The sequence below is a fragment of the Canis lupus genome, chromosome 22 (assembly GCF_003254725.2).
Source record: "Canis lupus dingo isolate Sandy chromosome 22, ASM325472v2, whole genome shotgun sequence".
Taxonomy (NCBI): Eukaryota; Metazoa; Chordata; class Mammalia; order Carnivora; family Canidae; genus Canis; species Canis lupus.
This window is the reverse complement of record NC_064264.1, coordinates 52511848-52539698: the sequence shown is the minus strand read 5'-3', so window position 1 is coordinate 52539698 and position 27851 is coordinate 52511848. Positions and strand designations below refer to the sequence as shown.

Genomic DNA, 27851 nt, shown 5'->3' with positions numbered 1-27851 from the left:
CAATCTGATGGAGGCATCTCCTTTATATGTCAAAAGACCTTAGTCTCACATGAACGCCAAATGTTGGAGTGTATGTATACAAATGTGCTTCTTAAAGTGGGGTCCCGGACCAGGAGCATCAGCATCACCTGGAAACCTGTTTGAAATGCAGGTCATCAGGGGGTGCCTGCGTGGCTCAGGCGGTTAAGTATCCAATTCATGATTTCAGCTTAGATCATGATCCTAGGATCATGAGATCCAGCCCTGCATCAGGCTCCTCACTCAGTGGAGAGTCTGCTTGAGATTCTCTCCCTTGACCCCCCTTCCCCCACACTCTCTCTTTCTCAAATCAGAAAGAAAAGAAAGAAAGAAAAAGAAAGAAAGAAAGAAAGAAAGAGAAAGAAAGAAGAAAGAAAGAAAGAAAGAAAGAAAGAAAGAAAGAAAGAAAGAAAGAAAGAAAGAAAGAAAGGCATCAGACCCCATTCCAGATCCACTGAATCAGAAACTCTAAGCCCAGATAGTTGTGTTTGATAAGCTCACCAGCTGAGTCTGATGCATGCTCAAGTTTGAGAATCAGTATGTTACAAGAAGTCAAAATCTGGCAAGTCTGGCCAGAGATTTTCTCTCCTCAAGTAGCAAGAATCGAAACCTGTCTTCCAACTACAGCGCAGTCTCTTTCAGCTACCCATCCCCATTACTCTTCTCCACTCTCTCCCCGCTCTCCCCTCACGCCAGTACACAAATGTGCACATGCAAACGCAGCCAGGTGAACACCTGTACAGCATTCAAAGACCTGGAAACCAGCCCTCACTTTCTTTTTCTCAGAGTTTATTTTGTAACTGCACAGTGCTGAGGCAAAGGGTGGAATTTAAACAATCCATAATTAAGGAGGATGGCACCACATATTTATCACATTACACTGTTGTGTATTTACCCCTTGCCGCTCTTGATGCATTTGCATATAATCTTTCATAATTCAATTCACTTGTTTAAATCATTTCTTTTATTTTCACTTCTTTATTTGGAAAGGAACGCTCATTTTGCAGAGTACTGGGGCCTCCCAGTGGCAATCTTAGGTAATTTCAGACTCATTTTTTTATTGTGGAAGCTTTGGAGGAATGGTCTCCAAATCCTTAGCTTTTCACCTACTTGTTAGAAGAATAAAACGGAATCAACGCAAGCTATTTATCTGAGGTAGATTATATTGGCAGCCAAGCTGAAACGTCCTCAGATGTTGGACTCGGTTTCTTGCACCTCTCAGACTCCTTGTTCAGCTACTTGCTTGGTAGAGGTGTCAGTCAGTAGGTGTCAGTTAGTACTGGCCAATGCAAACACGTGAACCAGGAGTACATCCAACAGAAGGCTATTAGAGACAAAAGTATGCTGTGACTCCTCTTCCTCACTAACCTTGAGGTTTGCTCCCTAGAGTTTCCATTCCTACCATCCTGCCTTTGAAGCCATGACTGCCCAGGGAAGCCATCTCCCACCAGAAGTTTTAGCTACATTGTTTTCCCTCCTCTGACTCTGGAACATTCTGTAGCTACATTGTCTCACATCACTCTTCAGTGGCAATCAGCACCGTCCTCTGAGCTTCACGCTCACATGACTGCCTCTGGGAGTGTAACCTCCTCTGGCATCATGGAAGCACACGCTGAACCACATCGGCTTATGTCCTGCCACCTGTTGAGGCCCCCAGCCAGGGTTTGAGGCTTAGTCAGCAATGTCAACCTCCCAGAGATGAGGTGCCTGTCATCGGAGGAAGCTCGGGCCATTTCCACTGAGACAAGCACTTTGCCTTGGAGATGCTGGTGAACTTCCAGTCTCCCTGTCAGAACTCCCTTTGCCCCCTATTTGGCTTCAAAAGGCTACAACTGCCTGAGTCAAGATTGCCCTCACCTTGAAAGATTGCTGAGAGGCGGTTTCTGGTAACTGGTGTGCTCACGTCACCCCAGGGCTTACCTCTGTGCTGATGCAGTGAGCGTCACCACCTAGTAACAGGCCTGTAAACACCAGCATCATGGACAGACAGATCGGATGATGTTTTAAAGTTCAGCCCCACCCCCTTGGCCTTTTCTGCTGAGAGGTCACCCGAGGGCATCCTACACTTGCCTTCATTCTGCCTATGCCATCTTTGAAGAACAGCTTTTGCTTCCACCTTCACGCCACCTTTTATACAAGAGGGTCTTTTTTTGACACCCACACTGGCTGTTTGAAGATCACTATGTATCTTTCATTCGTGTAATATTTGTTCAGTTTCCTTGCAAAGAAAAAATTAAGCATATGCTGGGTATATACATACATTTATAAAGTCATACGCTTCTTGATATATTGTGAAAGGGGTTCATCTCGCTACTGTTCCACTGAAGCTAATTTGTGTTCAGGAGGCAAATAAAGACAATATTCAGCAGATTGGATTGCTCTAAATTAGCTAGAATAAAATTCAAATCATGATTTTCTTGCAGTGCTCAGAGTGGAAAAGGGGTGCGAAGCAGCACCCTGAAAAGAGCACAAGCTTTGGTGCCACAGAGACACAGCTACAACCTCAGAGAAGCTGCTCACCCACACTGAGACTCAGTTTCTTCATATGTAAATTGGACTAATACCTCTAGAGTATTAAAGATATTCAGTGAGATGCCATATGTAAAATATCTAAAACAGAGCCAAAAACTGTGAGTATTCTATAAATGGAGTTATTTCAGTGAGGGGCAAGAGAAGCTACAATTTTTCCAGGGAGTATTTCAAAGAGGCATTGTTGGCTGTCTTTAAAGCTTCCCACATGATGCTGCTTCTGCCCACAATGTGTCCCCTCTTCCTTCTCTCCATCTCCTTTGTCCAGCGTTCAGCAATCTTCTCTGGGAAGCCCTCACTGACTCTCTGGTTGTGGATTAGGTTCCCTCTAATCAGGATGGTCGGGTCCCGGCCCCGGCCCCCAGGAGATGCACTGATTTCTCCGTCTGCCCATTCACACCTAACCTTAGGTCTCCAGGAGGAATGGCCCATCTACCTTAATCACCGTGTGTCTACAGCCCCCTTGTGGCACATTATGGGTTTCCAAAAAATACTGAATTGATAAATGAATGAATGACAGCCATCAGATAGCTTCCTGGAGAAGAATAAAATCCAAAAAAAGTAAAAGTAGTTGCATTAGCTATTTTGACTTCTTATAATTGCCTTTAAGCCTCTATGTATTCTTTCAAAAATATAGAATCTGTTCCCAACAGCAATAGCACCTCTCCACTCTAAGAATGCTGTACATTTTATTCTATATATTTATTATAATAATAGTATAATTAGGGGCAACTGGGTGGCTCAATCAGTTAAGCATCTGACTCTTGGTTTCAGCTCAGGTCATGGTCTCATGGGTTCTGGGCTCGAGCCCCTCATCGGGCTACACATTCAGTAGGCAGTCTGCTTGAGATTCTCTCTCTGCTCTTCCCATTTGCACATTCACTCTCTCTAAAATAAATCTTTAAAAATTAATAATAATTTATAATTATTATGACTAATTACAATTATATTATAATTATTCCTCATTTCCCCTTTTTCATACATGCTTATGAAATGTGTTTATCATGTTTGACATCTAATTCTTAAATTGACTATAAATCACAGAGATCCTAAGGAAGGAGGAAATCATTGGTTAGAAAACTGTTAATAATTTACTAGAAGCAAAGTGTACTTTTACCTCTGAATACCAGGTGGGTAGAAAGCATTACTCATGTTTTTTTAATCTAAGAATTTCTTACATTTTTATGGCTTGTTCTTTGGGCTTATTTATAATGGTTTGTGACAAAGAGACAACCTTTGCTATCATGATTTATACTCTTCCAACAAAGGAAACACAGAAAGAGATAAGAAACCCAAATTAAATCATGGCACCAGATAAGAAAACTCAAATTAAAACATGACACTAAAAAAAAAATAAAAATAAAAAATAAAAAATAAATCCAGTGAAGGTAAGGGGCTGACTCATAGTTTTATAAAATAAACATGAGTATAGATAGACTGTGGACAATGAAAACATGAAAATTTTCAAACCCTAAACTACAAAATCTAGCATTTATCAAATAAGTGATTTTCAGAAACCTTATGTCCTGTATTTATGGTGGCATTATGAAGTAACATCTGGCTATTAAAACATTTTTAAGGGACTATTTTGATTTTATTTGGCTATGCTTTTGTTTGGAAAACCAAACAATATTTTTTGGTATGGTAAAGTATTAGTGGTTGGCAGCAGATACCCCATATTCCTCTGTTTTTCTATTAATGCCATTTATCACAAAATTGACCTGGACACCTGTTTTCATTTTTCATGATGCTTTTAAATTCCTTGGTGTTCAAGTGCCAATTCTAAAATTTGATTGGATTTCAGGGCAAGACAACTGCTTTAGAATCAAGGAAACTGGGAGAATTGAGAGGAAAAAATCCCGCCTCTAAGCTGTTCCAATAAAAGCACTGTTCCTAACAAAGGCCAAAGGTTAGTTGGGTAGAATTGACAGCCAGTGGTATAGGTTCAGCAATATAAGTACTACACAGCTATACACACTGAGTGTCCAGCCTTGGCACACTTTACAAAGGAATTAATGGGACGACAGAACTAAGCAATGCTAACTAAAGCCACTGAGGACACAAGTGCCCCCATTAATACTGCTACATAAGAATACAGAACATTGTCTTTGATTCTGTACAGAACTTAGAAGTAGAGCAGACATTGAAATTAGGCCTGCACATAAATATTCTAGGCTTAATTTCACATCACAACTCAAATATACCAAAACCTGGATGTGGAAATCATTTGTGAATTATTTCCAGGCTTCATAAAGAAGACCTCAGGAATTAGATCCACACACAAACATGCTCACAAGTATCTACGGTTTTTAAATTTTGCTTTGCCCAATCCCCACATTTTGTGAAATTATTTATCTGTTCCAACTTTGTTTCTTATTATTGCCTTATAATTTGGTGGAGAAAGAAATGCACATATTTGACAATTTTTTCTCCTCTACATGCAGACCTCATTGAAAACTGAATTAAGGGATCCCTGGGTGGCGCAGTGGTTTAGCGCCTGCCTTTGGCCCAGGGCGCGATCCTGGAGACCCATCCCACGTCAGGCTCCCGGTGCATGGAGCCTGCTTCTCCCTCTGCCTGTGTCTCTGCCTCTCTCTCTCTCTCTCTCTGTGACTATCATAAATAAATAAAAAAAAAAAAAAAAAAAAAAAAAAAGAAAACTGAATTAAAATGGAGTCGAAAAAGGAAGCACAGTATATTTTCATCTAAGCTTATCAATAAGCTTCCTTATCTGTTCTACCTAATGCTGACTTTCAATCTTTTATTTCTAGAACCCAAGTTTCCCAGTTTGCTTTCAAAATTAGTACATATAAATCTTTTCCTGTATGAAAATCCTACCCAGTGGACATACTTCCAAAGGATATTCAGAAATGATTTATCTGCCATATACCAATGGCACTGTGTAAAACAAGTGGGAGATAGTCTCTGTCTCTAGAGACCAGGCATTTACAGAGGACACCATGCTCCTGGAACTCAGGGATTCAAAAAATAAAAGAACATTCTGTTACATTTTCTTTCACAACAATGAATTTATACTATTGGCTCCAAATCCGTTAAGAAGTTACCTGAAACTCTCTTGCCCTGTTGGTGGGAATGTGAAATGGCACAGCCACTCTAGAAAACTGTGTGGAGGTTCCTCAAAGAGTTAAAAATAGAGCTACCCTACGACCCAGCAATTGCACTGCTGGGGATTTACCCCAAAGATACAGATGCAGTGAAAAGCCGAGATACCTGCACCCCAGTGTTTATAGCAGCAATGTCCACAATAGCAAAACTGGAAGGAGCCTTGGTGTCCATCGACAGATGAATGGATAAAGAAGATGTGGTCTATATATACAATAGAATATTCCTCAGCCATTAGAAACAACAAATACCCACCATTTTCTTCGAGTGGATGGAACTGAAGGGTATTATGCTGAGTGAAGTAAGTCGATTGGAGAGTGAGACAATGGTCTCACTCACATGGAGAATATAAAAAATAGTGAAAGGAATTATAGGGGAAAGGAGAGAAAATGAGTGAGAAAAATCAGAGAGGGAAACAAAGCATGAGAGACTCCTAACTCTGGCAAAGGAACAAAGGGTAGTGGGAGGGGAGGTGGGCGAGAGGATGGAGGGTGATTGTGTGATGGGCACTGAGGGAGGCACTTGACAGCATGAGCATTGAGTGTTATATTATATGTTGGCAAATCGAACTCCAGTGGAAAAAAATATACAAAAAAAAGGAAGCTACCCAATGTCACAATTCTTTACCCAAAAAAAGAAATATAAATATGGAATAAAAACCAATTTTTGAAAAATTTTGGTTGACAAATATTGGCACAAATGAAATAGGATATATTAGTAAACTCTAAGATAGAAGTTTTCATGCAGTATTTAGTTTCCTAAAGGTAACTGATACAGTCTGGGGCATGACGACTTTTATGGTTACTCGTGTGTCACGTGTACACTTACGGGGCAGAGTCTCACCAGCAAGCTGGTATGTCTACTGTGAAGCAAAAACTTCTACTAAAGCCTTGACAATCAGTGTTTATTCTATTAGAAATCTGGAAAGTTACTGAAAGAATTGAACCAGGTTCTCAGTAGCAGTTTAACTTGTCAAAAAAAGAACACAGACACACACAAACACAGCAGACACAATGTACACAGAGAAAAGCGAAGTAAAGGCAAAACTCACAGTAAACTCCCTTGGACTGAAGTTAACAAATCAACTAGCTATAAAATAAACTTTTAGGATAGAAAAAGCCTACTTAAATTACATCTTTTGAGATTAAATTATTATGAAATTGAATCTAGACAAGTGTGGAGAACCTACAGCAAAAAGATAAAAGTAGACAACACACAGTGTGTGGGTGTGGGTGTTAAAATTTGCAAGTGAATGCTATAAACAGAATAAAACAATGGTTATAGACAGATTGACACTTAGAGAAAGAGGAACCATATGGCTGGTTTGGTCCCAACACAGTCTTTGAAAAGAAGGACACTTTATGTATTCTACCTAAAAATAGCTTAGTAGTAATATTCAAACATTTAGCATAGGAGCCATTGTATTCACTTGTTACCCCTAGATTCCTGTTGCCACACCTAAAACACTGCTAGAAGCCCCTGAGTCAGCTGTGAGGAAATTTAGAACTCTACTGACCAGTTCAAAACCCTTTGTGGTAGTAAATTCAGATCTTTCCAAAGTCAACAGATAACTTGTGGGTAAGGGACAGAACCTCAAAGAAATCTCATATATACCTATGTCTGACCTTAATGCTGGCCAGCCCTAGGGCTCCATTCTTGTCTTATTGTGTCTTCTTGCTCCCTGAATGAGCTTTACAAACCATCTCTAAACTAATGACTCTAACTTGACATCCAGTAGCTAGGATCAAAAACTTTAGAGTCAGCCTTGACTCCTCAACATGGTGGGAAGGTCTGTTGGCTCTAGCTTCCAAACATGTCTAGAAACAACCACTTCTCATCATCTCTAGCACTCATTCCCTACAGCAGGCTGCCCTCCTTGCCCACCTGGATGGCTGCCACAACCTCCTAACTGGTCCTTTTGCCCCTTCATAGTATTCTCAAAATAGCAGCCAGAGTGGTCCTCACATGAAGTGATACTGTTTCAGTCTACTCCAAATCATCCAGTGATTCTCCCCTTCACTAGAGAAAAAGCCAGTACTTCCAATGGCCTTAGAGGCAGTGGTACTCTCTGTGATGTGCTGCCCAGATCCCCCTCAGAGAAAACTTATTACCTGGCTGCTGCAAAATGGCCCTCAGCTGTGAGCATATTCAGGGATGGCCTCAGGTGAAGAGTCACCTCCTGCAAGGTCACAGGGTAACTTGCATCCAGTGACTGCATGACATGAGGTCATCAAGGCCCAGAAGGCTTGCCCCCACACAGGACCACTCAGAAAGGCCACTTGGGGTTCAGAGCTGCTGGTGGTTGGACCCACACTGCAGCTCGTCCTCTGTCTCTGTCCCTGTCCCTCTCCTTCCCACAGGTCTCAATACCAATGGTACTCCCTGATAAATGACTGGCAAACCAAACTCCACCTCAGAGTCTGCTTCTGAAGAAGCCAGACTGCAATGAAGATCAGACATGACCTGGCCCCTTGTGATCTCCCTGACTAACCAGTGTCCCCTGCTTGCCCTGCTCCAAAGCACACTGGCCTTCGCTGTTTCTGCTAGAAGATTGGCATGCCTCTGGGGCATAGCTGCCCCTTTTGTTTGGAACAGACTTCCCTAGATATATGCATTGCTTCTTCCCTCATCTCCTTCCTGCTCTGCTTCAATGTCACCTTCCAAATGCACCTGCTTTGACAACTCAGATAAGGCCAGAAAAAAAGAGGGAAAATATAAGGAAGGGCAATTCTCACTTCTTCTAATGTATTTGCTTACCTTTCTGGGTAACGATCCCACTTTGAAGAGATGACTTCACTCATTTACAAAAGAGCTTGAGAACTGCTGCTTTAAATACATAAAGCAGTGCAGGGGTAAGAACACAGGCCCCAATCGCAGACAAGCCCTCTGCAGCCATGTGCCTGGGGCAAGTGACCACTCTTTCAGCCCAAGCAATGCTGGTTGTGAAGTAGGGATAATGATATTCCCTAGACTTCTGAGAAAGATTGTAAGGATCACATGACTTTATGTAGTAACCGGCTATGAAAAGCCAAAGAGATCATGTAATTGCTGGAGTCTGTGGGAGACAGCCCTATGGGCTGCACAGCCAAAAACCCACTAGGAGAACATCTGCAACCTCCTTACACATCAGGACCCTAGGAAGTCATTTTACAAGCTCTGCTGGGCCCTGAGTGGCTGAGAAGTTCCAGCAAAGCACAGGGCTGGGCTTAGGAGAATAAGCACCACGCCGAGGGCACTGTGACAACGTAAGGAACACTGCAAGAGTAGCCACCCACCAATGGAGTGTGAACCACTGGGACACAATCCTTGTTTTTTGCCCTCCTTGCCCTGACTCTAATTACTTCACTCTTTGTTCTAATCTCTAAGGCCCATGTGAGGAAAACCCATAGGATTTCAAATATCTAGGTCTATACATGTGCATCACAAAAGCTTTAAATTTTAAAACCAGTCCTAAGTCTGGTTATTTGAGATTAGAGACCTAAATCTTTCCATGTGTATTTTCAACCCAAAGTTTTTATACTTTCTGTTCCTGTGATAAAACATAACTGTACTTGGCTTAAAAATAAAACAAGAAGTCCTCCCAAATTTCAGCTGTGTTTGTTTGCTTCCATTCATTTTTCATTTACTAGAGTGAAATGTCCTTGCCCATAACCTCAAATCCACAAACGTGATTGATTTCAGAGGTTGCACTTGAGGCCTGCCAGGCAGAGACAACAGACCACCTATAAACTGGCACTAATGAAAACCACAAAATATAATCTCACATTTACCATTACATTATGCATCTGCCTTTTCAGATTTACTTGCAGATCCCAATATACACCATGTATTTATTCCTGAAGGGAGACTCAGATGAGCTTATGTTTAAAACAGTAAGAATGTTCATTTTATACATATTATTAAAAGTTATCCTATAGTTATACATTAAAAATAGTAGTACCATTTATTAAAATGATAATGATAATAATAAACAGTTCTATAGAGGGATGAGGAAAGTAGACCTTGTCCTAACCAATGACCACAGAGTATGGCTGGGCCAGACCTCCCGACCCAGGTACTCTATCTGGGAAACTCCCTGTTGGGTGTGAGGCAAGTTTATGAGGGTGGGGGGGTAGGGAGGGGGTCCCCTTGGGAAAGTCAGTGTTACATCAGATAGTCCATGGTCTTCTTTAAAGGAACACTCTGCTAGAAACTACCTTTGCTTTCGAAGTGCTCCTCTGAAGGTATCATGCACTCCTCCGACTTTTCTTCATAGCTTTATACAACTTAATATTCAGGCTAGGGAAACTGGAAATCTCCTCCAGGTCAAACAACTCTTTAAATCTATCTACAAAATTATTTTCTTTCTCCAACCTGAATTTCATGACCCAGAGAATGACAGTAGTTTCTTTGCACAGATGGTCAAAGGTAATGAGGAGTTCTTCCAGGAAAGGGTGAGCGTAGACAACATCAGCTGCCAGGATGTAGTCAAAATTGTTAGAAGACCTGGGGAAGTTCTCATCTAAAGCCACGCCCCAGGAGAGTTCTTTAACCTGAGGCAAATGCTTACATTTCATTTTGGTGTTTCGAGAAATATTATATCGCAGGTTTCCAAGTAATTCAGGTAAATCTGTGGCAATCACATGAGCACCTATGAAGCAAAGAACAGTAGGAAAAGTAACTCTCCAGGGATAAGGTAAAGCAATCAGGTTTCAAACCAACATGCATTTGCAATTCTGCATAATAGCTAACCCCAAGGAAAAGACTGGTCGGTCGGTACACACAGGAAGGAAATCCCTTCAAAACAGATGCTAAGGCAGCTTTACACCTCCCTTAAAAAAAATTTATATTCCTGTGTCACCTTTGCACTCCCTTACAATTTTCTGTTCTCCTGCGATTTTTTTGTTACTATTGTCCCTATGGTTCTTTGCTATTTATCTATGACATGCTAGGAGACAAATAAGCTAGAGAAAGAGAAAAATTAAAACACTTGGAATCTTTACTGGAACAATCAGAAGTTACTGTTGAAAAATGCACTGGTTCTTCACCCAAACAATTCTGAGCCCAAGTCACGTGAGGCCAAATGGGTGTATACTGCATCAGGGATCCTGCTGTTGACCAAGAGGGGCTCGGGTGTGGAAAGAGGCTTATCAATGGAATTATGTTGGAAGTATCATGACATCCATGTTTATGCCCAAGTTTTTAGCTTGACCCCCTTACAAGTATGAATCTTCCCATCAAAAGATGTTTAAAACCTAGCCACAACATGTGCATAGTATTCCTACAGCCAAAGACCAAAGACCACAGATGCAGGACTTAGAATATTCAGATGAAGATGTGCACAATCTCCGAGTTAAAAGTGAGTAGTGAAAAAAAAAAAAAAAAAAAGAAACTAGAAGAAGCAAAATTGTAGAAACCAACACCAACAGCCAATAAAATTTGGCTCTGTGAGCTGTAGCAGAGCCTGAAAATGTGTCAATAAATCTAGGCTTGATCAACTCCACATCATTGGACAAGAACAGACTGGGGTAAGAAATAGGAAAGCAAAACTGTGAGAGAAGTCTAGTGCAGCTCAGACCACTTAAGAACCCACTCCTTAGTCACCATGACAAGTTTCTCTAGCCATCAACTATATTTTGTGGGAGATATTAAAGTGAGAGGGCAATATGTGTATCATCGGTAGAATCACAGAAATATGTTGTCACATTCTAGTGTAAGTGGGTCTATCATTTTCTTTTTAATAATAGATTTATTTTTTATTGGTGTTCAATTTGCCAACATACAGAATAACACCCAGTGCTCATCCCATCAAGTGCCCCCCTCAGTGCCCGTCACCCATTCACCCCCACCCCCCACCCTCCTCCCCTTCCACCACCCCTAGTTCGTTTCCCAGAGTTAGGAGTCTTCATGTTCTGTCTCCCTTTCATTTTCAACAAATCTTTTTAAAATACCAAGATATGGAAGATCCCCCGCCCACTCCATCCACAGTGAATGTAAACTATCTGACCATTAAGATCTTTGGGTGGAGAGGTAAATACCACTAGTCATAGAATGTTAACTAAACAAAGCTTCCATCTTTGATTATTTGTGTCAAGTTATATAAGCAGCCTTAAAGGATCAATTCTTTTTAATGAAACAAATGACTTCCCAAAAACACAAAAGTGTTCTTGATCAGGAAGCCTTTAAGTATAAACCCAGTGGTGCCACTGACTACCCATATTAAATGGAATGGTGACTTTAGAAAGCCATATCAGGAAGGAACAATATAAAAAAAAAAATAGGGGAGGATTTCAAGGATCCTGTATTTCCCCAGTGTTAAAATTAGGGGAGGATTTCAAGGGTCCTGTATTTCCCCAGTGTTGAGAAAGTTGTAAATTGCTAAATCTTGAATTCCTCTCAAGATTTTAGAGTGGCAGGTGTGCACTTCTAAAGACCAGGGAAATCAAGACAGATTTGGGGAGCACACATCAGAGAAGCCAGCTAAATTAAGGCAATGAAGTAGGTAACAACAACAACAAAGAGACTGAAGTGAAGCAGGCTTAGGCATTTGTAGAGACTGTCACACATGTCATGAGAAAAGAAAATGCTGGTGAGACAAGAAGAGAGTCCCCAAAGAATGAAGATGAACTGAGAAAAGAAATTCAAGCATCAATGCCTAAAATTAGAAGCAGATGAGATTGATAATATTCCTTCTCTCTCCCAACAGGTGCTTATTCATGAAAGCATAGGACTTTAAAACCTACAAGGAATGTACAGCTACCTGGGAACAAACGTCTCAATCAAGACCAGCAGAGTCAGCAGCAGTAGACTCTGCCTGGACCTTGTGTCCCACAAGCCTCCTCTGGCAGCCTAGAGGCCTGAGCACACCTCCCATTAGAATACACTTGTGACTTGCTGCTCCATGAGCTGAATTAATAGAACTTCACAGGAAATTCTGAAACACACCAGAAAGGTGACTTTAAAATTGGTCGTGTTTCTCGGTGAAGCCCATTCAATTAGGCCTAGGTCAGAGTAAAATGAATACTAAAAGCAGCTAATGACATCTGATCATTAAATTCTTTGATCCCATTCAATCAAAAATACCTACTTACCAAGTAAACTTGCCACGATGGAGACTAGTCCTGTTCCAGCTCCAATTTCAATCACGTTTTTATCAACCATATTATAGTGCTTTACATTTGTTTCCAGAAAATAGCATAGAACAAGGGCCTATGAAAGTTTTAAAAAAGAAAAAAATAGTGCTTGGCAAGTAATAACAGAAAGTAAAATTAAAGTCTATTAGATAAATATACAATATATACTAATGCTATGACGTGTACACGTGAATATATGTGTGCAAATGTACAGATCACCACAGAAAATTATCAACAGAAGTACATCTGCCACTATTGGTGGATATCCTCCACTTTTGGAGGATGTCAACATTTAGACTACAAAAAGTCCTTGGGGATTGCTGGGGAGATAAGAAAACTGAAACTATGGAATTCAGTTGCTTACGTTTGATTATCTTTAAAGAAAGCAACTTCTAATAATAATAGTCATTTCAAAGAAGTGTGTGGGATTGGGGCAGACAGTGGAGGAAAGGGGGTGGTCTACACCCTTTATGGAAAACTGGGAAAGGATTGGTGACCTTGTAGAACATTCTGCATGTTGAGACTGACAGATTTCATTATGATTATTTAACTCAAATGGAGCCAGTTGAATGGGAAATAAAAATGTTGGCTAAACTCCCATGGTCACAAAACACTGCAGATGTAAACAGCACTCTATTAACCCTATAAGTCAAAAATAGATTTAATTGGTGGAAGCATTTTCCCAATTTCATGATTTCTATGTTTTAGTGTTGTTTGAGGTCACAAAATAGAACTGGGGAATCTTTTTTTTCCTTCCAAATAATACAAAATAAGGAACAGGGATCCCTGGGTGGCGCAGCGGTTTGGCGCCTGCCTTTGGCCCAGGGCGCGATCCTGGAGACCCGGGATCGAATCCCACATCAGGCTCCCGGTGCATGGAGCCTGCTTCTCCCTCTGCCTGTGTCTCTGCCTCTCTCTCTCTCTCTGTGACTATCATAAATTAATAAAAACTTAAAAAAAAAATTTAAAAAAAAAAAAAAAAAAAAAAAAAAAAAACAAAATAAGGAACAAAACTGGCAAGAAAATCATTGAGATATAGCAAATTTTGTGTGAAATTATACCGATGGCCAAACAACAGCACCATAACAATCCATGCCTTCAGTAATCCGAATCTCCTGACCAACAAAGTGAAATCCCTCCCAGGAGGTGGTTGTTATTAACCTTGGAACAAAACATCTTGCCATGATCTCTGCAACCACTTTCTTGTTGTCATCATCTGTCTTCTCTGAAAGGAAAAGAAAAAGTCAACAGTTGTGATTGTGTTAGTAAAAACCAAGAAAAAGAACCTGATGGAAATGTAGCATTTCTACTTATTCTAAGCTACTTTTGAATATTCACTTACTTTAAGTGCAGTGTAATAGTAAGTAACTATTTTAAAATAACTGATGCTAGAAGCCAGCAGTTCATACATCCACCAAAGTGAAAATCACCATTATTCGTTTCTGCAAAGTCACATGAAACAAATAATAATTGATATACTTTTTAAAAAGCAGTATGTTTCAAGGACTACCAATCTATTCATCTAGAACAAGAGAAAGATTGGTGATGGAACATAAGATCTTGACTATTCACATAGGCTACACAGTGTAACTAGCTACATCAAGAATATATAGTAGTATATCCTTTATGATCCGCCTTTACCCAGGCAAAAAATATTTAATACCATCCAACAATATACCCCTGTGATATTTTATTATTACTTATTTTTATGCCATCACTTTGGGGCAACTCATGGCATCTTAACATCTGCAACATACATAAGCAATTCACCAATTACTGAGCACATATTTAACATGCTAGACCATGATATGATATATGATATATATATGATATATATGATATATGATATTTCATGTAATTTATTTTTATTTCAGATAATTTTTACAAATAATTTAGTCATTCTTATTTGTGATTTTACAGATAACAAAACTAAGATTCAGGGAGCCTTATTAACTTGCCCAAGCTCACACAACTTGTAAATGAAGGAGCCAAAATGTGGGTTGGTTTTTTTTTTTTTTTTTTTTATTGTTCCAAATCCTCCCTCTCTACTCCTAAAAAGCTAGAATATAATTTTTAAAAACTAGTTGTCTCTAAAAATTTACAAACTAGTTATGGAGCAAGATACACATCTTTCTCCAAGTCTGTTTCCTCCTTTGTAAAATGTGAAAGATAAAAGAACCTCCATCTGGGAGATTAAAATAAGATGCTATATGTAAAGTGCTTATCACCTTGGCTACTATTATCATTATTACAACTGTTATTACATCTTAGTCATGAAACTAAATTATATAACAAGATCACCATAGAAATAAAAATACTGGATTGTGAGGTACAATTGAAAATTCCATACTTACTCATAGAAGCAGAGAGTAGAATGGTGGTTGCCAGGGACAGGGTGGGGGAAATGGGGAGATACAGTGGTCTTTTACACAAGATGAATAAGTTCTAGAAGTCCAATGCATAGCATGGTGGCAACAGTTAATAATAATGTAGACCTGAGGATGCCTGGATGGCTCAGTGGTTGAACGCCTGCCTTTGGCTCAGGGTGGGATCCTGGGATCCTGGGATTAAGTCCTGTATCAGGCTCCCCAAAGGGAGCCCACTTCTCCCTCTCCCTATGTCTCTGCCTCTGTGTGTCTCATGAATAAATAAATAAAATCTTTAAAAATAATAATAACGTAGATCTGAAATTTGCTAAGAGAGTAGATCTTAAATGTTCTCATCACACACAAAAGAAAACAGCAACTATGTGAAGTGATGGGTATGTTAATTAACTTGACTGCCATGTTCATTTCTATACATCTATCCATATATATATATCAAAACATAATTCACACATATTAAATATACATAATTCCTATTTGTTGATTATGCCTCAATAAAGCTGGGGAACAAAAGAAAATTCTAGCACTAAATAAGGAAGGAAGAATGCACTGGTGAAGGTCACTAAGAGATGGCTTCACAAAGGAAATGTGTCTTAAATTTAGCCTTTGACCTATGACTTGCACTAACAGAGAAGCTATTTATTTCTTATTCCAATCCTTAAAACCCATTGACTTTTCAAGTCTTGTTTCTGTTCTCTGAGTCTGACTAGAATCCTACTGGCTAGTTCTCCCACCTCAGCAGGCCTAGTTCTCTTCAACCTAGTTCTTAATTGTAAAAGAGGAAGTCAAGAAGGGAAGAGGACAGAAAGGGAGGGGGGAGAGAGGAGGGGAGAGGGGGAAGAAGGGAGGAACATACAGACAGATCTACATACAACATTGGAGTCTTGCCTGATGGGAGTGCACCATAACCTGATGGGGGTGATTAATTCACACCTCAGTCCTGAGATCCAAAAATTAGCAAGTAAATATGTAACAAATACAAGTATTTCCAAGAAATTTGGGGGCAGTACAAAAATTTTTCAACCTAGTCTTCATAGAAGACAAGCTCCTCCTAGAGAATTTATTTCCCAAATCTCAAAAGTTAAAACCTTTCAAAATTTCCAACAATGCAATTATTCAAAATTTTAAAACAGATAGACCACTTAAAAAATGTCATATAGGGATCCCTGGGTGGCGCAGCGGTTTGGCGCCTGCCTTTGGCCCGGGGCGCGATCCTGGAGACCCGGGATCGAATCCCACGTCGGGCTCCCTGCATGGAGCCTGCTTCTCCCTCTGCCTGTGTCTCTGCCTCTCTGTCTCTCTCTGTGTGACTATCATGAATAAACAAAATCTTAAAAAAAATAATAATAATAAATTTTAAAAAATGTCATATAATCCTCTAGAATGTCACGATGGAAAACACTTTAGATACCTTCCAGTCTAATCTTGCACCTCATGTTTGATGTAAACTACATATCCAGCTTGTTCAGCTTCCTTAAATATTCCAATGAGAGTAAATGTGCTACTTCATGAGATACATTTAGAAAATGTGATTATTATTGGGGTGCTTGGGTGGCTCAGTAGGTTACACATCTGTCTTTGGCTAGGTCATGATCCCAGGGTTCTGGGATCAAGCCATGCAGCAGGCTCCCCGCTCAGTAGGGAGCCTACTTCTCCCTCTCCCTCTACTGCTCCCCCCCCCTCAGTAGGGAGCCTACTTCTCCCTCTCCCTCTACTGCTCCCCACTGCTGTCTCTCTCAAATAAATAAAATCTTTAAGAGAAAAAAAGAAAATAGGATTATTGAAAATTATTCTCAATACTAAGCCAAAATCTAACACCATCAATTTTGTTGTCTATTAACTCCTAAAAGTAAGCTCCAAGATAAGCAAACTTTTATTTTTAAAACATGTTCCAAAATTTTAGTGAAGGGGGAAAATATGCACACATATATAGATAGATATAGATATAGAGATATAGATATAGATATATATAGATATATATCTCCATTGCCAGTCTAAAAAATTCTGGACTACAGAGTACATAAAAGCCTCAAGAGACTTTCAAACTTCTCCACTGCATTGAGGCAAGAATAAGTAGAAGTGACAGTGTTGAGTCCCTAAGTCCTAAGAGATGTTATTTCCAACTCTGCCCTATGAGCTCCGATAACATCATTCCCTAATATTCGGGGAGCAGAATGACTAGACAGAGGTAGATCAAGTTTAACATCATTGAAAACTTCCCTCAGAGGCCACGGTCCCAGGAGGGACTTCCTATCAACATGACTTCCTGCCCTAAATTCTGCAATCCTTTAATAGAGTCCTTCTAAGGACCCACACAGAACCCGGTATTCCCAAAAAAACTCCAACTTAACTGCATGCCACAGGAAGGGCCCAGTCTACATCCACTCTACCACCAGCACAAATATTGACCCTTGACAGAGAGATACAGGAACACAAAACTGATTTTCTTCAGCAAGAGTCACCTCTTCTAATCCATTTCACCGTACTTCTTCAACTATGGCATGCACTGACGTGAAAGAAGAGCTCTAAGAACCAAATAATATTGGTACTATGTTTCACTGGAACTTGAACTTTCATGATCTTCACAGGCTTTGCTAAGATGAGGTGGGGGAGGGGCACAGCATTTGCTGTGGCAGTTCTTGAGGGAAAAGCAGGAAACAGTAATTGCTTCCTTGACCTTTTTGCGAATGTGTCCTCTTGGGCCTCCTTGCATACTCTCTGTAAGTGGAGCACTTTTTGACAAGTCACCCAGGGTATCAGGGATTAATAGATGTTAGAGTACACTAAATCCCAGGAGCATCTCCTAAAGTTCCAATCTTTGATATAAAAACTTTGCCACTGAATATTTATTGCTACAGTCTGACTTTGCAGTTTCTTTTAAAGGTTAATGGACCAGATTAGTGCTGTTGTCCTCACAACAACAGTGAAATAACAAATGATTTCTTTTTTTTATACTGTCTTTCCAAATAAACAAAACCGGCCATTTTTTAGAATGGCCACATATTTATCTTTAGAAGGAAGTGAGATTGAAAACCATACACATGAATATATTATTAAAATCAAAAATTACTTACACCTCCCGATAAAAAGGATCTTCAAAGAGATTTAATGAAACAACAATCATCACTATTAATTGCATATATACTTAAAAGAGCACAACTCTATCAATCCATATGTGGTCATTCAAAATTAATCATATACTAAGATGACTTTGTATCATACAGAAAATATTATCACGTTGAATAAAATTTAACTGATAAGGTTTTATATTAATATTCTCGCTTGCATTTAAATACTATATAAACACTACAGACAGTCCTTAAGATATCAGTCTCATAAAAAATTAGTATAATCTATAACAGGAAACCAAAATGTACCAAAGTTGGCTGCTTAAAATAATTTGTCTAGATGTAATATTTAGGATTTTAAAAGCAAATACACACATGCAGTTATTTCTACCTTCAAACTTTGCTGTTTTTCAGCATTAACTTTGATTTAAAGATTTTGGGCTACAATTAATTTTAGCAGTAGTTATTTAAAAACTTTAAACAGTCATTTATTTAAATCAAAAAACATGTTTAATATTAAGTTTTAGCAAATCACTACATGATGAAATTCTCTAAACTAAAATATAGTAGAAAGAGCTACATATACATCCTCACATGGGCCTTGTAATAAAGAGAAATCTAGCCCCAAATATAACAGTCAAAGAATATTTTCCTTAAAATGCATGCTTAGTTATTTGTTGAATATGGGATTGAAATCTTGAGAAGATTAATGAATGAGTAGATATTCTCTGGCTTTTAGTTAAGATTTCAAGAGCAATTTCCTCCAAAAATTAATATCATTATCATACAATGGAATTCTAATCTACATTTTTGAAGAATATTTTTTTCCACAAATATTCTCTCCTTGTTATCTAGCATTTAGGCCCTGAGGCAAGTAACTAAAACCAAGTAATGTTACACACAATGTTGAATCTTGACTTCCCTATATGAAAAGCAGAAAACCGAATACCTGTACCTGTAGATAAAAGCTATCTACTATAAAGTATTATTTTATTAATGAGTTTAATGTTAAAATATAAATATCAAAACAAACTGTAAATAAAACATCAAGACGATATTATAATTATATTGCTATTTTGGGCCTATCTATTTTAATGCTCTTTGATACAAATAAGACTTAACACCATTTTCCTGCTATTAAATCTTTGCTGATCATGAATAAAATCTACCAGGTGCTCTTGTTCTCCTGAGAATTAAAGGAGTTTCAAGTATGAAGTGAAAATTAGCAGGATTCTGCTACATTATGGTGTTTCTTTTCTTGAGAGGAAAATCTAACAGTGAATTCACTTCAGAGGTTGGATTGCAGCAAGCCTTCAAAAACAGAAGCTCTGTCTATATTCTTCTCTTTTATACGTTTAAGGTCAATAACAACAATAATAAATGGAAGGGTCAGATCACAGAAATACACCAAAAAAAAAAAATGTCTTTAATAGCTATGACAGGTGAATTTAACCTTCCACTTGAGGGCTGTCATGAAAACCTGTCAGCAAAATTTAAAGTAAAATCTTCTCTACTAAATGAAAGAGACTTGTCATTCAGCTGAATCTTCCATTCAAAGCTGAATGTCATGTGCTTCTTAGAAATAGCTAGAGATTTGAAAAAAAGAAAGATGTTAAAAATATTTGCCGATTAGTAAATGGTCACAGGCTAACCTGAAAGAATTCTGAACGCGTCTGCAATGTCAAGGTCCTGGGCCTGATGTTAAAATGAATTCCTGAGATGAGTTCACAAACATTTTTTGTCTGGAGGTCTGCTTAGTTTCAAGAATACACAGAAGCTGTCACTTTGATCAAGTGGATCAAGTGGATCAAGTGATGCTACATTTACAGAAGAAAGACAATGCACCTTTTACCGGGCTGCTCAGGATGCAAGTGGGAAAGAAAAAAAGAACCAAAATTAGTTGTACTCAAAGTCTGCTGCTGGGACTATTGTGAACACATGTGAATGAAGGAAGCACAATAAAAGAAGTATTTCTAAAGTGCTTTGGGAAGTACCAGTGGTTGGTGAATCGGGAGAAGCATTCTCAAGGGGGAGACATTTGAGTATTTGGAGGGAAAAAGAAGGGGAGCAGGCTGACAAGGGGGAAGCAAGGTCAAGAGGAGACAGGCCGGGGGCAGTCAGAAGACCCCTGGAGCTGGTGTACAAGGTACGTGTTGGGGTGTTATAGAAAATAAGCCTAAGGAGGCAGGTTGGGATTGCACTCGCAGGAACAAATAGAACAAATGTTGACCTTTGTTCTCGAAGGTGAGGCACTGGGAGCAGGAACTGACATGAGCAAATTTGTCATTGAAGCACTCACCTCTGGCAGCAGCAGCTGAAGACTACATTAGAAGCTCATTAAACCATTATAATAATCCAGGCAAAAGATGCCAGAACTAAACTAAGGCAGGAGTACTGGCTCTAGGAGCTAAGCAGGAAACCTTGAGCCTTTGAAGTGGTGGTGGACCTCCCCTGGAGGGCAACAATTGACACGCAAACTTGACACTCAGACTTGTGTTCTGAAGACATTTGAGGCAGACTGATAAATTGATTTTATCAATTATTAGTGATTTTCATTCAATATGTAAGGAATGTATTAGTCTTAGTTAGCAGATAGTTGCTCCTATCACTTTTTAAACACATAACGTGTGTTGATGAACAATTCTCATATTAGTAATTATATGTGCTGTGGTACTCCAACTACTACATTAAAATTACTGCCTCAGACAGACTATAGTTTGATAATGTCCCTTAAACAGCAAAAGAATTACTCAGATAAACCTTCTTCTTCATAATCCAACTCTAAAGATTTTTTTTTAAGATTTTATTTATTTATTTATGAGAACAGAGAGAGAGAGAGAGGCACAGGCACAGGCAGAGGGAGAAGCAGGCTCCATGCAGGGAGCCCGACACAGGATTCGATCCTGGGTTTCCAGGATCACGCCCTGGGCTGAAGGCGGCGCTAAACCATTGAGCCACCCGGGCTGCCCCAACTCTAAAGATTTATAAAGGTGTTCATAAAAGGTTTTCACCTGATATCCCTAAATAACACACTATACTGAGTTCTGAGTAGAGTGAGCTGACTGGAGACCAGAAACACAAGATCATTACCAATGAGCAAACAGCAAGTCCAGCCAACAGGCCTCAGTTATTGCTAATTCATTCATTCACTCACTCATTTTATCGAGTACCTGACGGAGCGCTATAAACTTAAAGATAGAGCAACATGTAAGTGTAATAGAGATTTAACTAGTTAACTCAAAAACAGAAAGAAAAAGCTCCACATGTTGGAGAGCTCAGAAAAGAATGACCTGCGCCCTGACAATGATGAGTCTGGGAGTCAAATGAGAGAGGACAAGACACATCATGCAGAGAAAACAGCATGTACAAAAGCCCACGGGCAAAAAGACTCCTGACCAATTTTCCAGTTTGGGAAACTCTGAGAACTAAAATGTAGGATGAGTGGGGGTTGTAACATGCGACAAAATACTTAGGCCATGCTAAAAAGTCTTAATTTTGTCCTATTGGAAATAATGAAGCACCAAAGAATTTTAGGTTGAAAGCAATTGTGATGGGTATGAATTTTTGAAAAGATCATGCAGCTCTAGAGAAAGACAATAGGATAAAGAAAGAGCTGGCCTAGAGTGGGGGCAGCCAGGTAAGTAGAAGGCACTTACCAGAGTCACAAGAAGAAATGATAAAGACCTGAACCAAGGCAACTGGTGCTGCCAGAGGGCTAGTGGAGTCAGGAAACATGTTTTGGTAAAACTGATGGGATGTAATGATGAACAGTACAAGGAGGAGGAACTAGGATGATTCTAGATTTCTGAGCAGCCACAGAAATGAAATTGGTATAAACTGAGATAGAAAACATAGGTTGGGCTGGGATGTAAATCTGCAAAGGGAAACTATTTTCTTAATGTGTATTACTCTGTGGTATGACACACTGGCCACAGAGTGTGCTGTTCAGATTAAGGGATGCCACTTGGAGCACTGCTGCCCGCCAGCTCCAGTTCTGCCCCTTTGGCTCCTCAGATGCCATGCCTTCCCCTGGGGCTGCTGGCTAGTCACCTCCCTCCTGTTCCACAGACAACACACATCTAGTGGGCCACTGGCTCCCTCTCCTCTCACCTCTCACCTATGTCAGACCTGCACCTCCCGGTCTGATGGCTCTCCCCACCCACTTCCATTCTTCTTTCTTTATTGTCCACAAACATTTCCCCCAGTGAATCTCCTACACATTTAATCCCATGTTAGCATCTGCTTCTGGAAGGCTCTGACCTGACACAAGGTGGTAAGAAGGACATCGAGTAAGTGGTTAGAGGGGTAGATTTGGGAGTCATGCACAGAAATTACTGAGCCTTGGCTTAGGATAAATCTGCTCCAAGGCCACAGACCCTGTGGAGCTATTTTATAATGCACTGTTATGTGGGCTAAGCAGCTAGAGAGTAGCTATTGGCAATAGGTAGGCAATACAAGGTATTTGGAATAGTTAATATGAATAAGGTTTTAGAGAGCTGAGACCCTTCATGTAGCTTTAGAAACCAGAGAGAGAGGAGGACTATTGGTACATACCACAGTCCTAACTTTAATCTGTGTAAAACTTAGTGACATCCTATAATTCTTGGACCTTCAGGCCAGCGCTGAAATAGAAGAACTGGGCTATAGGTTTGTTCCATCTTTTCCAAGCACAAGATACGAAGTATAAAAGTTGGGACAGGAAAGTCGCTATCCTGCAGCACTAAAGAACTGAGTGTTCCTCTGGTTAGTAGAAGTCTTTCCAACAAAATGCCATCTGACTCTGCCCCAACAGCACACACTTAATCTGCCTGCAAACATATTTTTAAAGCTTTAATTGGCTATACAGATGACTATGGGGTGTGTTTTCTCATGATATAAAATATTTTAATACTTGTTCTGTCTCAACCTTACCCTGAAGTTCTCCCATTTCCTTTGTAATTTGCCAAATTATTATATTCAGAGTTGAAACCAAGCATTGTTACTAATGATAATGATGATGATGAAATTTTATTCATAAACTGCACAGAAATTGCATCTTCATTCAAATCGTCTAAATAACTGGATTCTCTAATTGATTGTGACTTTAAATATTTAGGTTTGCAAAAATCACTACAGTAAAACCATTGTGTTTAAGTCATGTAGGCTGCCAAGACTGGGCATACTCCCAGCTCTCTTGGCCTAAAGATATGCTCACCTAGGTAGAGGCCACCTGGTATGCCTAAAAAAAGGAAAAAAATAAAAATAAAAAAATAAAAAAATAAAAAATAAATAAATAAACCAGGACTACATTTCTTAGAAAACATCTGTGTGTAGATAAAGGAGAGAGAAGAATAAAGAAGCCAAGATAATTAAATTTATACAACAAATGTTCTACCAAAACATAGTACCTGCTGTTCAGGTCTACATCTAGAGTGTCTGTCTGCACTTTTTAATCTCAAGACAATGGGGATAGTTACATTACATAATCCATGCAAAGTCACTCTTGATACTTAAAATGATGCCAAAATGAGAGATCAATTTCAAATAACTACAATTATAGCAGAATTCAAACTTAAATTCTCCTTATACTGAAAGGTCAAATCATATTATGTATTTGTCTCCAATTAGTATATCAGAGGAACCATAAACACAAGCTAGAAATGTTTTTATAGTCTAAAATCATCTTTCAGGCAGGCATTCATAAAAACTTGTAGCCTTACACAAAACTATTTTTTATCTCTCTTCCTATCTAAAAAGAAATACCTTAGAAATCACAATTATGTGACTGGAAAAAAATTTATTCTTTTTCACACACATACACACACAAAACATCTAAGTACTCAGCAAGTTTGTATATTTAATTTGTCTGTCAAAACTATTTCTAACATATCATCAGGACCACACATATAGCAGTAGACATTACGCATTATTATAGATATTTTCAGGTTAGCAAACACAAGCCGAGATACAATATGCAATTGAAAAGTCCTCGCTGTCTTTAAGACATTAGGGAACACTGAGGAGGTAAGCACTTGTATTCTAGTTAGTTGTTTCTCTTCTTAGAATCAGTCAAATTATATAAAGAAACAAAATAATGTACCTTTTTGAGTTCCTGGATCCATTAAGCGATGAACTAATGGATGGCTGTATATTGATGTTTTCTTGATCATTTCTTGAAAACTAGGCAAATAATACATTAAAATATCAAATAGTAATAATTCAAATGTGTTAAGCGCTTTTATATTTACCTAATGAAGCTTAAGTAACATCAAATATATCACAGAAAATTCTATTAAAATTTCGTATACTAATAAACTTTGATTTAAGATAGACCCCCCCCCCCCCAAGAAAAACACAATCTATGCAGTACAAATCAAAATTTGGACACAGGCTTCAGAGTCAGAAATTTTAGAAGCCCCTGGAAGAAAAAAAAGACATCCCTCACTAGAGACTCCCTCAGCTATCACAAAGAAAGGCGTCATCTTTATATGTACTAGTCAGGTATCAATCTTCACATTTAAGACGTGATTTAAACACTGGGAGAAAATGAAATTTCATTCAGTGTAGTGAAAACCACAGTATAAATAGATGCAAAGTTCACTTGTTTCTATCAGTACATCATTAGTAAGTACCCAACATCTAAAAGCCCAACCATTTTACGGTCTTTGAGTAGCTTTTACTTTAAAGAACCATACCATCTCACAAATATATTTAAAATTAAAGTATTTTGTGCCTCTCAAATAGAGCACACCAAGTGAATAAGCTTACACAAGCTGTTATTCCAACTTTGGGAAAAGACATTTTGATGTTTGACATCTCAGTTTCGGTTCATATTATAAATAATCACCATACTACCGTGAATTTATATAGTACTCCTTTCTTCCAAGGATCCCAGAACACTTTTCACAGCCACCACATTTTTCTTTGCAGTATGTCTCGATAAGTTAGAAGACAAATTATTTTCCCCTGCAGCTTACAAATGAAGAAAGCACACAGTTAAATAATGTCCCTGAGGTCACCGGCTAAACAACAGCAAAAGTGGTCACGCGTTTTGCTCCCAACTTAGTTCCTCCTCCATCCCCCGCCCCCCCCTCCAAAAAAAACCCACCACGGTCTTTATTACACATGTCTGCCTGAAGATCAATGTTTATTAAATGTTAGGTCCAGACATATTCTAAATGGGTTGGCTAAGTTTCTAGAAGTTTAAAAAGTATCATCCACAACTTTGTTTTTCTGGAGAGACCTCTGAGGGTGCTGGAAAGGCTAGCCCCAAAGCATGCATTCAGTTTAGTACTGTACACACTGGCAGTGAGTGTTTGCAGGAAGGATTAGGATCCTGACAGCTGCGGCAGAGATTAGGCTGGAATGCCTGTAAATAAGGGGGCTGAAGAGTAGGGATAGTCCACGTGACTGTCTTATGAAGAGAGCTAGAGCCAGGAAGTGAATATAAACCACTCCTACAAGTGAGTGAAGACTGTTTGAACAAAGTGATCCATTTTCTTAACTTTGATGTGAAGAGCTATTTAGGACTCCACAGCTATGACGTTCAGTGAGGCGGAGGCAGCATACGTTTTATGTTACCTGTCTGGGTGTGAACATCATTTTTAGAATCAGACAACCACAGCAAGATGTTAGAGGATGTGTCCAGTAGTGCTCTGGGCACAGGCATCGGATTACAATTCCTTCCTCCTAGGACTGAAGAGAAAGGCTGAGTGTCTGTTACCTGTACACCTGCACATGCATGGCTGCCTCTCAGAGTATGTATAAATTTTCCTGGACACTGAAAATATCCTTAATAAGAAATTTTTACAGGTAACAAAATCAAGCAATAGTGTGAAGTTAAATAAACTTAGAGGAGCGTCGGTACAACTTCTAAAAAATACTTTCTAAAACATAGTTGACTTGAAGTCACATTAATATACTGGACAGGACTAGTAGTCTGGGAGCCTAATTTTAATGAGTACTGTCAATAATTTGCTTGTGAACAAAAAAAAAAAAAAAAAAAAAAAAAAAAAAAAAAAAAAAAAAAAAAAAAAATAATTTGCTTGTGATTTCAGGCATTTACTCAATGTGTTTCTTGGCTTCCTCACCTATAACACAGGGAGGTAAAAGGTACTTAATATATATTTGCAGGAGGAATATAGTAGGTAAAAAAAAAAAAACATTCTGCAAACTGCAAAATCTTAAACAATGAAAATTATTATTCATACTTAATTCTGGGCAGAGGACATTCTCTTTTTGGCTTTCTTTTAAACAAGAATAAGGAACCACTTAGTGAATAAAAATTACCTTTTTCAAGGAGCTATTTAGAAGATCATGAAACCTCAGTGCTAGATTTCTTAGGCCAAATCCCTAAATCGAACATTTAAATTGGCATAGTGATAATGATTATTTCAGTTCCACTGAACTGTTTGAAAAGTACATAGAGACCTCTGCCTCCGCCTCTAAGTTGCTTATAGCACATATCTGCATCTGAGAACTAGAAAAGCAGATTACACACACACACTCTACAGGTGAGGAGAGAGCTGCCAAGGCAGCTGAGAATTCCGTTTTTGCTGATTATTTGTAATAAAGAGACTGAGAAGCCAAAAGGAAGACAAGGCAGGATGCCAGAAGAACTTCAGGTGATCACACAGAAGTGGGGAAACAAAGAACAGTGTTTGGAGCTGGCAAGGCAGCCAGGAACTGGGAGCCCAAGATCCCAGAAAGCACATAGAAATAAACCCCACACTCAGCACTAATTCTTCACTCAAGGCATTTGCTCAACAAGATGTTAGGGTAAGAGGCTAATTTTCCAAGCAAAGAGTAGCTGAACACAGATCAAAGATCACAATAAGAAACACCCCAGCTGTCAGTTGGTAACCCCTGGAAAACTACTTTTTTAGTAATGGGGAGAAACTAGAAGATGGAATCTCACAAACACAGCAAAACAGCCTTGAATCCACCCGGTCCTGATTATAGTCAGATCTTCCCTGTGCTGCCAGCCAGAATACCTTCTGGAATCCTCTGCAGAGAAAGATCCACATCATCTATAATTTTTTATACACAACGTCCAGCATTCACTCAAAGTTTACTAATCATACCAAGAAACAGACAACAGAAAGAAACCTACAGGTAACCCAGGTATTGGAGTTGTTTAATACAGACTTTAAAGTAACCACGATGATGATATTCAAAGAATAGATGACAAGAATTACACCAAAGAACAAGAATCTATAAAAATGTCAAAAGAACAGAACTGAAAATATAATACACAAAATAAAAAAACTCAATAGATGAGTTTAACAGCAAATGTAGAGAAAGTTGAAGAAAGGATTAGTAGTAAGCTGAAAATAATTTTATAGAAAAAGTATATGATGGTTATCCTACAACATACCTGTATATACCAACTCACTTTGAATAGTAATAAATTTGTTTTGCTGCTGAGGGTTTTAAACAGGCAACCTATTTCAGAGGTAAACTATCACTCTAAATTTCAAATTAGGAGATTTGGGGCGAAAAAAAGATTTGGGTTCAGGTTACACTTTCCTACTAGATGGTTGAATTTGGTAAAGGCAGTATCTCCAAGCTTGTTTCTTCACTTGCAAAAGGATATCTCTTGGTCAGAAGGTTAAGAGAAAAAAAAGAATATAAAATGT

The 27851-nt window shown here is 38.9% G+C and overlaps 1 protein-coding gene across 2 annotated transcripts; it reads right to left on the bottom strand.

The window, feature by feature from the left end:
* Positions 1–6959: 6959 nt before the first annotated feature.
* LOC112655894 (putative methyltransferase-like protein 21E) lies at positions 6960–26191 on the bottom strand. 2 transcript variants are annotated; one of them, XM_049099505.1, is made up of 6 exons: positions 25795–26191; positions 25069–25185; positions 24314–24393; positions 13844–14007; positions 12741–12858; positions 6960–10300 (listed from the first exon to the last, which is right to left on the bottom strand). In XM_049099505.1, exons 3-6 carry the CDS (start codon positions 24381–24383, stop codon positions 9897–9899), a joined length of 756 nt encoding a protein of 251 aa, XP_048955462.1. In that variant the 5' UTR covers positions 24384–24393; positions 25069–25185; positions 25795–26191; the 3' UTR covers positions 6960–9896. The 2 variants fall into 2 exon arrangements, with proteins under 2 accessions (XP_048955462.1, XP_025296881.1); XM_025441096.3 differs by having other exon boundaries at positions 25069–26191.
* Positions 26192–27851: the final 1660 nt, after the last annotated feature.

What these genes read in the sequence shown, in the direction of transcription:
- LOC112655894 (XM_025441096.3), bottom strand. Translation starts at nt 24,383, where the DNA reads ATGATCAAGAAAACATCAATATACAGCCATCCATTAGTTCATCGCTTA. An exon ending in GGATCCAGGAACTCAAAAAG is followed by an intron (nt 14,008 to 24,313) that starts GTACATTATTTT and finishes TTTTCCTTTCAG; the next exon opens with AGAAGACAGATGATGACAAC. An exon ending in CATCGTGGCAAGTTTACTTG is followed by an intron (nt 10,301 to 12,740) that starts GTAAGTAGGTAT and finishes TTTGCTTCATAG; the next exon opens with GTGCTCATGTGATTGCCACA.